The following is a 14,087-nucleotide window of genomic DNA, read 5'->3' as shown; positions in this document are numbered from 1 at the left end:
ACAGGAAGTGACATATTTTACGCTGCGACGAACTACTCCTAGAAATTTTATGACATCAATGTCTTTTTTGTGGTCAGTCTAATCTAAAGGCCTGTGCGATGTTCAGTTGTGAAGATCTTGAGTTTTCGTTAAAAGGCTTGTTCATGGCGCCGCGACGAAGTTCGATGTCTCGCCATGCGAATAAAAGATGTTATAACTCAGGCATAAGATGTCCGATCTTCCCCAAACTTCACATGTGTGATAAGAGTCCTGGCCTGAACAGATCTTCAGGCCAATATTCCACCGGGTGTGGCAGAATGGCTCTATAGCGCCACCTATACACTTTCAACGGAGTGCGCCTCGAGCTATGTTTCACGTACATGTACAAAAATTGGTACACACATGTAACACTCCAATACCTACAAAAAAGTCTCTTGGTACGAAATCCGGATCCCAACAGGAAGTCGGTTATTTTGAATTTTCCCTTCAAAATTGCTGTTGTTTTTGCCATTTTCAGGGGTTGTACTTTAACGAACTCCTCCTAGAGATTTATTCAGATCAACACCAAACTTGGTCAGTGTAATCTAAAGCCCTTTGCGATAATAAATTGCGAAGGACTTGAGCTTTCGTTAAAGGGCGGGTCAATGGCGGCCTGACAAATTTCGATGTTTCGCCATGATAAAGGAAGTTGCTGTAACTCAGACATACAATGTCCAATCTGCCCCAAACTTCACATGTTGGATAAGACTCTTGACCTGAACAGATCTACATGCCAATATTCAGTTATAGTCATAGCGCCACCTATTGGCAACAGGAAGTTACATATTTTACACTGCGACAAACTACTCCTAGAAATTTTATGACATCAATGTCTTTTTTGTGGTCAGTCTAATCTAAAGACCTGTGTGATGTTTAGTTGTGAAGATCTTGAGTTTTTGTTAAAAGGTGTGTCCATGGCTCCGTGATGAAGTTCAATGTCTCGCCATGGGAATAAAAGATGTTATAACTCAGGCATAAAATGTCCGATCTTGCCCAAACTTCACTTGTGTGATAAGGGTCCTGGCCTGGACAGATCTGAAGGCCAATATTCCATCGAGTGTTGCAAAATGGCTCAATAGCGCCACCTATACACTTTCAACGGAGTGCGAATACACTTTAAACGGAGTGCGCCTTGAGCTATGTTTCACGTACATGTACAAAAATCGGTACACACATGTAACACACCAATATCTACGAAAAAGTCTCTTGGTACGAAGTCCGAATCCCAACAGGAAGTCAGTTATTTGGAATTTTCTCTGCAAAATGAGTGTTGTTTTGCCCATTTTCAGGGGTTGTACTTTAACGAACTCCTCCTAGATATTTATTCAGATCAACACCAAACTTAGTCAGTGTAATCTAAAGCCTTTTGCGATCTTAAATTGCGAAGATCTTGAGGTTTCGTTAAAGGGCGTGTCCATGGCGGCCTGACAAATTTCATTGTTTCGCAATGAAATAGGATGTTGTTGTAACTCAGGAATAAAATGTCCAATCCTCCCCAAACCTCACATGTTCGATAAAAGTCCTGCCCTGAACACATCTGAAGGCCAATATTCCATTATAATGATAGCGCCACCTGCTGGCAACAGGAAGATTGGCACATATATGGAATAAACATTGATATATTCTACTTATATTTATGAGTTTAAACGCATATTTCTCACCGTTCACCTATTAACTAAAGCCACTCGCTGCCGGTGAGCCCGGGTGCGAGGGCCCGTTCATCGCTGCTTGCAGCTTTAATATAATATTATAATGTAAAAAAAGTATTATAATTAATAAAACCATAGTAGCTCAATGATTCTAAAACATCACAGGACAGAACATCTCATTCTTATTATTGCACAAAAGCTTTTTAGGAAAAGCCATGAAGAATTTTATTTTCCCCTGTCCACCATAATTATTATTTAGTGGTGTTTTGTGATTGCACTAACCTCTCAGAAAATATCATCTCAGTGTAATCACTTCATAGTATTATTTGAATGTCATAAAACAGAAGTCACACACTGCTTGTTAACATATAGATTGGTATCAATAGTGAAAATATACAACGGTATACCTTAAAATATGTGGACATCAATAGACGGATGCCGCAAAAATCAGCAACAACAACAACCAAAACATTTTGTGATCTTTTAGCAGAGTATAGAGTAGATATTTTATTTAGACTTGTTGGTTTCCCTCCAGTCTAACACACAACACTACTCACACATTATCCATTATGTTATAATATAGAAATATTAAAAACACTTCAACTAGAATTTATGAAACGAGGCAAATCATAGTTAAATATAGACAGTAAATATTTTGTTTTGTGTACTCTCATACTTCATAAGAAACAAATAACCCTAAATATTCTCTTATATATATTATACATTTTGAACACTATTTTTTAATTTGCGGTTATTAAAATGAACAATTATAGGAGGAAGATCTGAAATTTCAAAAAACACAATCAGAACATGTGAATTATATTCTAACAAGTTACAATCCTCTTTTTAAAAAAATCCAAAAAACAACTATCAAAAATACAATCAGATTAAATTACTACAGCAGGCAAACCTGTGTTGTTGTTTAAATGTATATTCGTAAAACACTAAAATTATGTTTCTACAAATATTCCCACACGTACATGAATAATCAAAGAAGATCAGTGTCTATAAAGTATTGCTACAGTCAGTGCAAACAGAGTAAAGACAGAATTACCACAACGGGATTACTTGGTCAATAACTACAGGAAATAAACACTCTTTATATAACCAGTGCTATTACATGATCTGATTACAAAATGAAGTACTTTAGAGTACAACAAAAAAAAAAAAAAACAAGTAATCAGAGTACAGTTGCTTTTTCATGGACTACATGCTGATATTTTACATTACCTTCAGTCAACAGCAATAAATTAAAAGTTAACTTGTAAAGATTAATAGTTTGCTACAGTTGTTTACTTGTGTGCTGAATACTGATTGATTCTTAAAGGGATAGTTCACCCAAAAATGAATCACAGAAGTAATATATTTTGAGTAATTGTAAGCAAATACTTTTGGAGACCATTGACTGTCATTGAATGGACGAAACAATGACTCAAAACATTTTCTTCTATGTTTCACCAAAGAAAGTAAGTCATACAGGTCGAGCAAATAATGACAGAATTTTCATTTTTGGCTGAACAAGCTCTACAATTCACAACTTAGTGATTAGATTTTCATCAAAACATGCAATAATAATAATAAAAAAAATGATTTAAGTCTATTTGTGTTGTGGCATGTGCAGTAGTTTTAAGGAATATGTTCCTTTTTGGTCTTTTTTTGTGTATTTTGTCAGAACAATATAATATAATAGTGCTCTCTGGAAAAAGGCAATATTATGGATAGAGGACTCATATTTTTGCTGGAAGCAATGGTTGGAGGTAAAAAAATGTATTGATCGATTTGTTTCTTGCAAACAAGCAGCTTTTGTCTTCTCCAGATGTTCACTGATGGACTGGAGTGGTGTGGATTATTGTGATGTTTTTATCAGCTGTTTGGACTCTCATTCTGACGGCACCCATTCACTGCACAGCATCCATTGATAAACAAGTGATGCAATGCTACAAATCTGATGAAGAAACAAACTCATCTTCCTTGGATGGTCCAAGGAAGAAATTTGCAGCACATTTTCAAATATTTTGTGGTATTTTAAAGAAGTACCCTTATTCTGATCTGTTGACTAACATATTAGTGTGTATGTAAAGTACTTGATTATAATTTTTAACTTAAGGTTATTAAACATTGCATTTAAAATTAATACATATATATATCTATTCAATGTACTAAACTGCAACTTCATCATTATAAATGTGTAATTACAAATATATTTAAATACTTCACACTTCAACCAAATTTTAAAGATAACAGACATAATTCTGAAATTACATATAAAGATGTGCTTAAGTAATACTTACACAGGTCAAAAACACTCTAAAGTTCAGCTAGTTGCATTTGAAATAAATGTAAACTACAACACAGTTTCAATAATTGCAAATAACATTCAAATAAGTGTCCAAAAACATTACATTCAGTTCACACTTAAGTATATTAAAGTATCTTAGTTCCATAATAAGTACTCTTTTTTGAAAGTGTACTGAAATGTACTTATTTTTCACAAGGTTAAAACATGCGAGAAGATTTACTGAAGTCATAAGCAATTAAACTGTTTCTGACTGTAATCCTTCAGTGTTCTTGTAAGTCATCAGCATCCTGAGTCGACTGAAGACAGAAAAACTTTATATTATACCGTACACCTTCTCAATTAGTCATTCAAAAACCTTATTCGTTCTTGCTGTTTGTCTGACTGGATCTTGAAAACCATTCTGAGGTTTTGCTTCTGTAGAGCTGCTACACCGTACGCAGACGTGAAATCAGCCAGGATTTAGTACCTGATCTACTGTAAAAGCACTATTATAATAAAACTGAAACAAGAACGCCCTGAAGAGCGTGGCACCTCTAGAGCTGACCGAAGAGGATGGAGCAGAGCAGAAAGATGGAGTAAAGAAGCATGAGACCAAGACCTAGTCTCCGATCCAGCTTCCAGCCGTTCAGATGCACACTCAGGACCTACAACACACACACACACACACACACACACAGAGTCAACATGGACACTAACATCATTGTGTATGTGTGGAATCAGGGTGCCATCGTTTTTTTTTTTATTGCCTTTTAAAATCCCTCTTTCTGGTCATTAATTTATATCCCTGCTTCTGGTCAGACAGGATGCATTTCTCATTTCAGACAGTAGATGGTGTTTTCCTACATGCATATAAAAACATAATTTACAGATTTGTAAGAGTGGAATGTGAGTAATCTGATTAATATTATTCTACAATTTTTATTTAGGTGTAATGTTTATAAATGGCAAGTCATCAGTTTTCCTAGCTATTGCTGTCATCCACGCGAGGCAAGTTCCCTATCGATACTTCACTCGTAATACATCTGCGAAGATGCTATGAGGAAAAACTCCCTTTTCTCCGATAACTGAAGCCTTTTCAATAACGCAGTGTAACTGCATGGCCTTTGGTTTGTGCAGCATGTCTCTGGCAGCTTCAGATACGAAGGATGTGTCAGGCTCACCTCTCGACCCCGCACCACTGTCGTCTGAAGAGCCTGTCTAAAGCTGTGGAGGAGCTGGGTTTAGAGTGGTCTCCGCCGGAGGATCCCACCTGCAGCCGCCTGGATTAGTAGTTCTTGCTGGGTGCCGTCAGGCCCCTTGACAATAAGCTTCAGCATGGATGAGTCAGTGGCCATGCATCTCTGGCCGTCCACGGCTATCAGATGGAAGGCAAAGGCCACCCCCCCTTCCAAACCCTATAGGACAACTTTAGCTCTCGCTGGACAAGCTGCATCGGTGCTTCACTCCACGGCGGTCCTCCAGGTCTTTCAGTCCAAACTTCTCCACTGCATGGACGAGACTGGCCCAGACCCAGCAGTTTTAAAAAGCTGCGCAGTGCGACCGACCTGGTTTGTGTGCCTCCAAGATGACGTCTCAGGTGATCAGCAGATCCATGGCCAGCCTTGTGGTGCTTGAGCGCCAGCTATGGTTGACCCGTTTGGAGATCAAGGATGTGGATAAGGTCCTTGACTCCCCTGTCTCCCCCACTGGCCTGTTTAGACTTGTGCTCGAGGGTTTCGCTGAACGCTTCAATGCTTCACAGAACTCATCCCAGGTATTGCAACACTTCTTGCCAAAGTGCTTCAGATCTGCAGCCGCTTCCAGTCCCCCCAGACGGCACGACTCAGCAGCCCTCGAAGCCCGTACCTCCAGCACCATCAGCCTGAACCCCATCATCGCTCCTGCTCAGCCAGACACTACCCGTTCCCTAAACGTTAGAGAACCTGGCCCAAGATAGCGCTTCACCTGGTGCCTCCTGATCTGCGGTACAGGAAGAGGAAGGGGCCGAGTCTCGCCACAGCCAGGCCATCCCCCAAATCAGCCTCTGTTGTGCCTCCAAGCACCCCGACCAAATATAGTATATGTTCTTGTGATTATGGGTAGGCTTTACTCACCGTGAGGAAGACTGATGCGAGCAGCAGGATGACAGAATAGACCAGGCCTTTATTATTGATGAATATCTGACAAAAGACAGAAAGCAGTAAGAGGAAAGCATCAGCAGGAACACGGCATCTGCACTAGAGGAACAGTAAAATAATTCAAAGACTCACTGCGGATCCATGATCTACTACTAGTGTCCTCAGAGCCCAGGGGAAGCCCAGTCCCAGCAGGATGTCAAAGATATTACTGCCTATGGAGTTCGACACAGCCATGTCCCCCATTCCTGAGACACAAAATACAACCAGAATCTAATGCATTTCACAAATAGAATGGTAAAACAAGCTAGTAACATGTTGAAAGATATATAAACATGTTAAAACATGATAGTAGCATGGTAAAATGCTAGCAATGTTCTTAAACATTCTAGCAACATTCTAAAACAATGCGTTCGAAATGCTAACAACATTCTAAGATAAACTAACTGCATAAACGTGCTAGCAATCTATTGACTATCTGGCATTTAAAGCCTTTTTAAAGTACTTTAAACTATGTAAAATGTAAAACCTTTAAAATTAATCTTCATACTTCAACCCCTGGCTTCACAGACAAGGATTAAGACTAGTCCCGGATTAAAATGTAAATCTGAGCTGTTTCAAAATGACTTAAATGTCCAAACTGAACTATAGTCTAATCCTGGATTAATCTAAGCCCTGTCTGAGAAAACCAGGCCCAAGATTTTCGAATTCAGACATTGAATTGGAATTTCAAAGAGGTTCTTTGTATTAGGTAACAAAGATGATATAAAAAATAATAAAAGCATGTATAAAAACTATTTATTGTGCATATGCAGGTTTCACACCTTGGCGGGCGACGATGAGGCTGGCCATGCAGTCGGGTACACTAGTGCCAGCAGCCAGGAAAGTGATTCCCATGATGTAATCAGGAATATCAAGTGTGTAGCTGATGATGGTGACCTGCAAAACACGTCACATAATGAAAAATGTCAGCATAATCGACCAACTAATGGAATGAGAGGAGAGTAAAGATATATGTATATTTGGTACAAATTTCGTACATTTAATATAAATGTCTATATCTGATCTTTCCTTACCATCCACACCATGAGGTAGGAAAAAATAGCAATCCAAAAGGTTGAAGCAATGAAGGTGATCATGAACCAGCGATGCCAACGCGGCGAAACACAGTTAGGCACTGTGTAATACAGCAGAACAGCCAGCGGCCAGGACACAAGCCACTTCAGACGCGCACTGTAGCCCGCTGATGCACACAAGATACAGAGACTAAATGACCACCAAATACTCTCAGAGCACTGTTTTGATCACTTCTAAATAAAACATTTTAAATGCATTTTTTCTGAAAAGAAACCTCTGCAGTGAATGTCAGATTGAGAGTCCAAACAGCTGATAAAGCATCACAATAATCCACAAGTAATTCATACCACATGTCTTGTGAAGTGTAAAGCTGCCTGTTTGTAAGAAACAACAACAACAAAGTCATTTTTTTAACTTCAAACTACATAATCCATAAGAAATCCTCCTCTAGTGAAACAGTGGTTTGAAGTTAAAAACTTGATGGATTTGGTTTTAAAAAGCACATAGTTTCTGTCTTGTGCTGTGGATTATTGTGAAGTTTTTTCAGCTGTTTGGACTCTCATTCTGACGGCACCCAGAGGATTCATTTATGAGCAAGTTATGCAATGCTACATTTCTCCAAATCTGATGGAGAAACAAACTTATCTACATCTTGGATGGCCAATTTCATTTTTGGGTTTGACTCTTCCTTTAATGTGAAACTGCTTTAAAATAATTTGTATTGTATAAAGCAGTATATAAATAAATGTGACTCAGTTTGACATGACATTACATACAGTTATATACATGTTAAATATATGTGACCCTGGAGCACAAAAGCAGTCTTGAGTCTCTGGGTTATATTTTTAGCGATCAAAATCACAGATTTTTCTTTTATGCAAAAAATTAATTAGGATATCAAGTAAAGATCATGTTCCATGAATATATTTTGTACATTTCCTACCATAAATATATCAAAACCTAATTTTTGATTAGTAATATGCATTGCTAAGAACTTCATTTGGACAACTTCAGAGGTGATTTTTTTCAGTATTTAGATTTTTTTGCATCCTCAGATTCCAGATTTTCAAACAGTTGTATCTTGAACAAAGATTGTTTTCCTAACAAACCATACGTCAATGGAAATATTATTTATTCAGATTTCAGATGAGTTATAAATCTCAATTTCGAAAAATTGACACGTTTTGTGGTCCAGGGTCACATATTTGTCCTACCAAAAGCAGCAAAATAAACCAATAACCAAAACTTTCTGCATGCTATTACCAGTAATTATTTGAATCTGATCTGTTTTCATGTACTAACCAGGAAAATGGAAAGGTGTGAACATTTGGTCCCGGTCCTCATCTGCTTTTTTAGGCTGAGAGTCTTCCACCTCCATCTTCACTCCTTTCTTCCCATCCATTATTTGTGTGTCCTCAGGTGTCTGCTGTGCTTCAACACTTCCTCCGTTTACTATCGCTCTAGAACCGCATGTGTTCACCGAGGTCCTGCTCATCTTATCCTCCCGGAGCAGTCTCTGTCTCTGAAATGAGCAAAGAAAAAGAGGAATTGACATCCAATAATGTTTCATCCATAACTTTAAAAATATGATGCAGTTAAGTTTTGAGACTAAAAACTACATTATTAATTTTGAGAAACTATCCTATTTATTCAATATGATAGATAGAACATATGATATGCATGACAAAAACAATTTATTAGACATTTTTTTTATTCAAGTCAAAACAACTAACATCCATCCAGTTAAACAAAGATTTGTTTACCACATTATTTTATATATATGAAAATAATCTAAAAATAATAGATTTTTATTACAACACTCAACTTATTTTTTCACTTGCTAGTAACGTTCACAATTAATTATAAAAAAACACCAAGTAATATTTAATTAAACATTATTTTTTTGAAGTAGAAAGACTCAAATCTAAACGTACTATAATAATGTTAATAATCGTGCACCCTCTTTACTATCTTAATTCAACTGAATTGGAATTTAAATGATATTCTAATAATAATAATAATAATAAATGAAAGAGTGATGTTGGAGTTCACCTCACTGATGAGCATGCGTCCGGCCATAGAGAGACGGGTGCGTGGAGAGAAATGTGGTGAGATCATGACACGCAGTCCAGCCTCTGGGAACGAGAGCTGGTGTGGCCTTAAGATGAGCAGCTCATCCACCATCACTACTGGAGACTGCTGTCCTGAGAACAAACCCAAAACCACTTCTGCTTCAGAGCCCAGATTCTGCACATGACCAATGCATTTCATGCAAAAACAAAGCAATTTAAAACATGCATGAGCACCTTTCCTTAACAGCACCATGGAGGTGTTGCCGTTTGTTCCCGCTTCATCAGCTTCTTTATCTCTGGACGTTTGTCTCCTTACACAACATTGGCCTGGACTGCCACATGATCTCTGAACAAAGCTAGCAATCTTACTGTTAAACCTGCCAAAGAGATTAGTGCAACATTTTTGTTTAATGCCTTTTTGGAAGACGGTGCACTATTTCATGCTTCACATCCTCTTTTTTTCCTTCCCATAATGCATGAAAACTGTGGAACTGTGTGTTAAAGACGGGGAACAACCTCAAGTAGGTAAAGTAGGTTTTCCATTTACTTAAGAAGACCTGGCAAAGTATTTAACAAACCTGTTTGAGACTCATACCAGTTATCTAAAAAGATATGAGAAATAAAGCATACTAATACCTTCTTTGAAATACATAAATCTGAACGCTTATATTCAATTGCATTTAATCCTTTGATACAATGTACTTATCGTATAGATACATTTTTTACATTGTACCTATATTTAAAAATACCTTTTCTTTAATAACTTTTAATTACTTAATTTATTCATTTACATATATAGTTACACTTTCAACCCTTAATCAGTTTTCTTGTAAGTATTCAGTGTTAAAAACATAGTATATAAACCATTTAGATTTTGTAAAATGTTTATTCTTGTTCATCTTTCTGAATTTAATTACATATTTTCAGCGCTTATCAGTATTGCATCCTTTCAATAAATACATTATAATTCATTGTCAATTATTCATAATATATATGTATCAATAAATGTATTATTATACATTCCCAGTTGACTTCTATAAACTTCAATAGCTTCTTCAGGGGTTTTTGGGTCCCTGTTTTCTTAAGCGCACCTGCTGGTGACATAAAGTCCACCAGCATCAAAAACACTATATATTCTTCATCTTTTCAACAGCCCTGTTGTATCTGTATGGGATAAATATGTAATATCTTGAATTATCAATGTCTCTGTGACAAAAAATGCTTCCTCTCCTCCAACAAAACAGAGAGCAGAGATGTTTATCTGAGGCTCAAACAGCTCAAGCCTTCCCCTAATGGCCTTAAAAGGTGCTTAACGAAGCTTGTTGTCGTGTAGACGATCTCTCTTTTATCTCTCTAGAAGCTGTTTCATCTCTACAACACTGTAATTCATCAGCTCTCCTTTCCAAACAACACATGAAACGTGCTCCTCTCCTTCATACACATGCAAGATGTGGCGTGCATTTACAATCGCAAAGAAATAAAGAGAAGAGAAGCTTGAACTGATATGACTGAAGCAATAGGGTGGTCTGTGTAAAAGTACAGCTTCAAGACATTTTGGTCTGGGCTATAATTTGATCTTGAAGATGATTTATATTGATATCAAATAGCACAATGCATGGCATAAAATGTAATACATTTTCATGCTTTTATGATGTTTGTGCATTAATATAGCACTCTTTAACTTGTATTCCTCCCCAGGCACCTGAATACTTCAAGAACACTATTCAATACACTCTCTAAATGCACTGTGAAGGTATTCAGTATTCGCACTAAAGTCTCTGTGATGGAGAACAGCATGATGCTCACTTCATGATAAGGATGTAGACTCCATACATGGAGATCAGAAGCATAGATTCCCACCTGTAACAATGCAATAACGACACAAATATTATTAAAACAGCTCTCATGTGTGTATATTTTTATTACCTTCATGCATTTAGCAGACGCTTCATCAAAAAAGCAATTCATCAACGATATTACCTTCCTAATGCTTCTAGATTATTACAGCACTCTAATTTCTCTGCAAATACAATATAATGTTTCTCATCTGCTTAAGCATGGGAATATGGGTGTAGTTATGAGACTTACCATACAACTCTTTCATCATAGATAACCTGGATAAAATCAGAAAACGAATGGCTTAAATGACCAGAAGTTTCTGATGAATTTGTCACAGAAGTAAATCTGCAGACTAGTACTGGCACTCATTACTGATGTCATGTTCATACCTTAATAAAACAGAGGAGAAACTGCATTCTCTCTCTTTTGTTCTCTGTTGTATGTACAGTCACACATACACTCACCAAAATCAAAGCCAGCACTGAGAAGATGTAGTACAACGAGTCTCTGAACAGAGACCACCAGGTCAAGGCCACCGCCTAGAGAAGAAAGGACACACAAGAAACTGTGGCTAACTAGTGTTCAATGTGATTCCAATAAAGAATGGCTAGACTAACACTTCATCAATCATTAATAGTTTGGACAGACAGACAGATAGATAGATGTCTACCTGACGAGCAAAGATACCACACACTCCAATGATTGCAAGTATGTTGAAGACCGCCGACCCAACAATGGTGCCAACGCCAACATCTCCTTGTGTGATGAACACCCCTGCCATTCAAACAAGTGAACAATGGTCACTTATGCACAGGAGCCAAAATCATTTAACAAATTTCCCATTTTACTGTGTAGTTTCAATTTTGACATCAGAGGGCTTGGCCAAATATATTAATATTAATCCAATAAATGCACAGTTTGGCCATTTAACCCTATGAATATTTCTGTGTCATGTTTGATACACAAATCTCTGGTGCCCTGGAGGCTAGTGCAGGATGGGGACAAGGAAGGCCTCCAAGGCAGATCAGGGACTCTGGGAAGAGTTCAGGGGGCCATTGTGGAACAGCTGGAGGAAGGAGCCAGGGACACAATATGAGGAATCAGGGCAGATCAGACGGAGGGAGGAGCCAGGGAGACAGCAGGAGGGACTTGGAGCATGTGGTGCCAGGTGGGATCCATACCATAATGTCATCCCATAGTGGAGCCAACAGAGGGAGGAGCCATGGTGGAGGAAAGACTGATGACTCCAGGGGTTGACCAACGGCGACGGAGGAGCACGAGGTGGAGGTGGAGATGGTGTTTTCTCTACTTCCTGTTGGCCTTCTGTAGCTAATCATAGCTCCATGTAGCTGTTTTTATTTTATATTTTTTCTCTATAATCTTTCTTACTATCACTGTCTGTTTGTTTTTTTGTTTTTTTTAATTGTAAAATATAACTTAATTCACACCATATTTCTGATATTACCGATCAATCTTATCAGATTAACTTTGATCGTTCACTCTTCCGTGACTGCAGCACACCTGCAAAGCGTTAGCACCCGTTAGCTTGTCATTAGCGTTTTCTTTTCTCCTCTCCTCTCCTCTCTCACGCTGCAGTTTTCCACAAGTTCATCAAACAACCGCAGTAAGAATATTTCATCAAGCACGGTGAGTAATGGCTTCTCCTACAATTGTTATTTGCACCTCTTGCCACATGTACAGTTTATCTATCTCTGTCGCTGATGAGGGATTCACATGTGATAAATGCAGGGAAATAGTTAGGCTGACAGAGAAGATTTCAGAATTAGAGACACGCATCCAAACTTTAATTGAGGACAGTAAGAATGTTAGGGCTCTAGATATGGCTTTGGATGCGTCTAGCTCAGGGATTCCTGTACATTGTTCGGTTCCGGCAGAGCCCCTGCAGCAGGGCAACTGGGTGACGGTGAGGCAGCGTAGTCGTGGGTCAAAACACCGCTCTTCTGTTCCGATCAAAACATTAAACAGGTTCTCCCCACTCAGTGATGCACCCACTGAGAAACCTGATGAAAGTGCTCTAGTTATTGGTGATTCTATTGTACGGAACGTGAATATAGAGACACCAGCCACCATAGTCAAATGTTTACCGGGAGCCAGAGCGCCTGACATCTTGGCAAATTTAAAAGTGCTGGCTAATGCTAAACGTAAATACAGTAAGATTGTTATTCATGCCGGCGCTAATGATGTTCGACTTCGCCAGTCGGAGATCACTAAAAATAACTTTAAAGAGGTGTGTGAACTTGCAAGCACAATGTCAGACACTGTAATATGCTCTGGTCCCCTCCCTGCTTACCGTGGTGATGAGATGCATAGCAGATTGTCATCACTCAATGGCTGGATGTCTAAGTGGTGCCCACAGAATAACATAGGTTATATAGACAATTGGACGAGCTTTTGGGGCAGACCTGACCTGTTTAAAAGAGATGGTCTTCATCCCTCCTGGGGTGGCGCCACTCTTCTGTCTAAAAATATGGCACATAGTCTTAGTGTTTATACTTGACTAACTGGGGCCCAGGTCAGGAAGCAGACAGACTGGCTAAACCGACCGTCTGCTAGCTGCCTCCCGTCACAGAGGTCAGTTAATTCTCAGCACATAGAGACTCTTTCACCTAGATATCACACTATAGAGACTGTGTCTGTTCCACGAACTAGAAAATACAAAAAACGTCCAAACCAAGTTAAGGTTAACAATTTAATTGAGGTTCAACAAATAAAAAACAAATGCAATATGGATAAACAGATGATAAAGATTGGCTTATTGAATATCAGATCCATTTCTACGAAAACACTTTTTGTAAATAATATGATAACTGATCATAATATAGATGTGCTCTGCTTGACAGAAACCTGGCTAAAACCTGATGATTACATTATTTTAAATGAGTCCACCCCCCAAGATTATTGTTATAAACACGAGCCGCGTCTAAAAGGCAAAGGGGGAGGTGTTGCTTCAATTTATAATAACGTTTTCAGGATTTCTCAGAGGGCAGGCTTCAAGTAT

The 14,087-nt window shown here is 38.3% G+C and overlaps 1 protein-coding gene across 2 annotated transcripts in view; it reads right to left on the bottom strand.

Moving 5' to 3' along the window:
- Window positions 1-3,562: 3,562 nt before the first annotated feature.
- The window catches only part of LOC113106396 (sodium/potassium/calcium exchanger 3), a 32,944-nt gene continuing 22,419 nt past the window's right edge, over window positions 3,563-14,087 (bottom strand). For both annotated transcript variants that reach the window (XM_026268277.1, XM_026268278.1), the window contains 12 exons: window positions 11,739-11,842; window positions 11,533-11,607; window positions 11,318-11,343; window positions 11,036-11,089; window positions 9,464-9,606; window positions 9,210-9,361; window positions 8,460-8,679; window positions 7,157-7,323; window positions 6,905-7,019; window positions 6,216-6,328; window positions 6,060-6,125; window positions 3,563-4,610 (listed from right to left, as the gene is read on the bottom strand). In XM_026268277.1, the coding sequence (XP_026124062.1) occupies window positions 4,500-4,610; window positions 6,060-6,125; window positions 6,216-6,328; window positions 6,905-7,019; window positions 7,157-7,323; window positions 8,460-8,679; window positions 9,210-9,361; window positions 9,464-9,606; window positions 11,036-11,089; window positions 11,318-11,343; window positions 11,533-11,607; window positions 11,739-11,842 (1,346 nt within the window). In that variant the 3' untranslated portion in view covers window positions 3,563-4,499. The remainder of the gene's footprint in view (window positions 4,611-6,059; window positions 6,126-6,215; window positions 6,329-6,904; window positions 7,020-7,156; window positions 7,324-8,459; window positions 8,680-9,209; window positions 9,362-9,463; window positions 9,607-11,035; window positions 11,090-11,317; window positions 11,344-11,532; window positions 11,608-11,738; window positions 11,843-14,087) is intronic.

Source organism: Carassius auratus, chromosome 7, assembly GCF_003368295.1.
Source record: "Carassius auratus strain Wakin chromosome 7, ASM336829v1, whole genome shotgun sequence".
In the NCBI taxonomy this organism is placed as follows: domain Eukaryota; kingdom Metazoa; phylum Chordata; class Actinopteri; order Cypriniformes; family Cyprinidae; genus Carassius; species Carassius auratus.
This window is presented reverse-complemented; position numbering and strand designations above follow the sequence as displayed.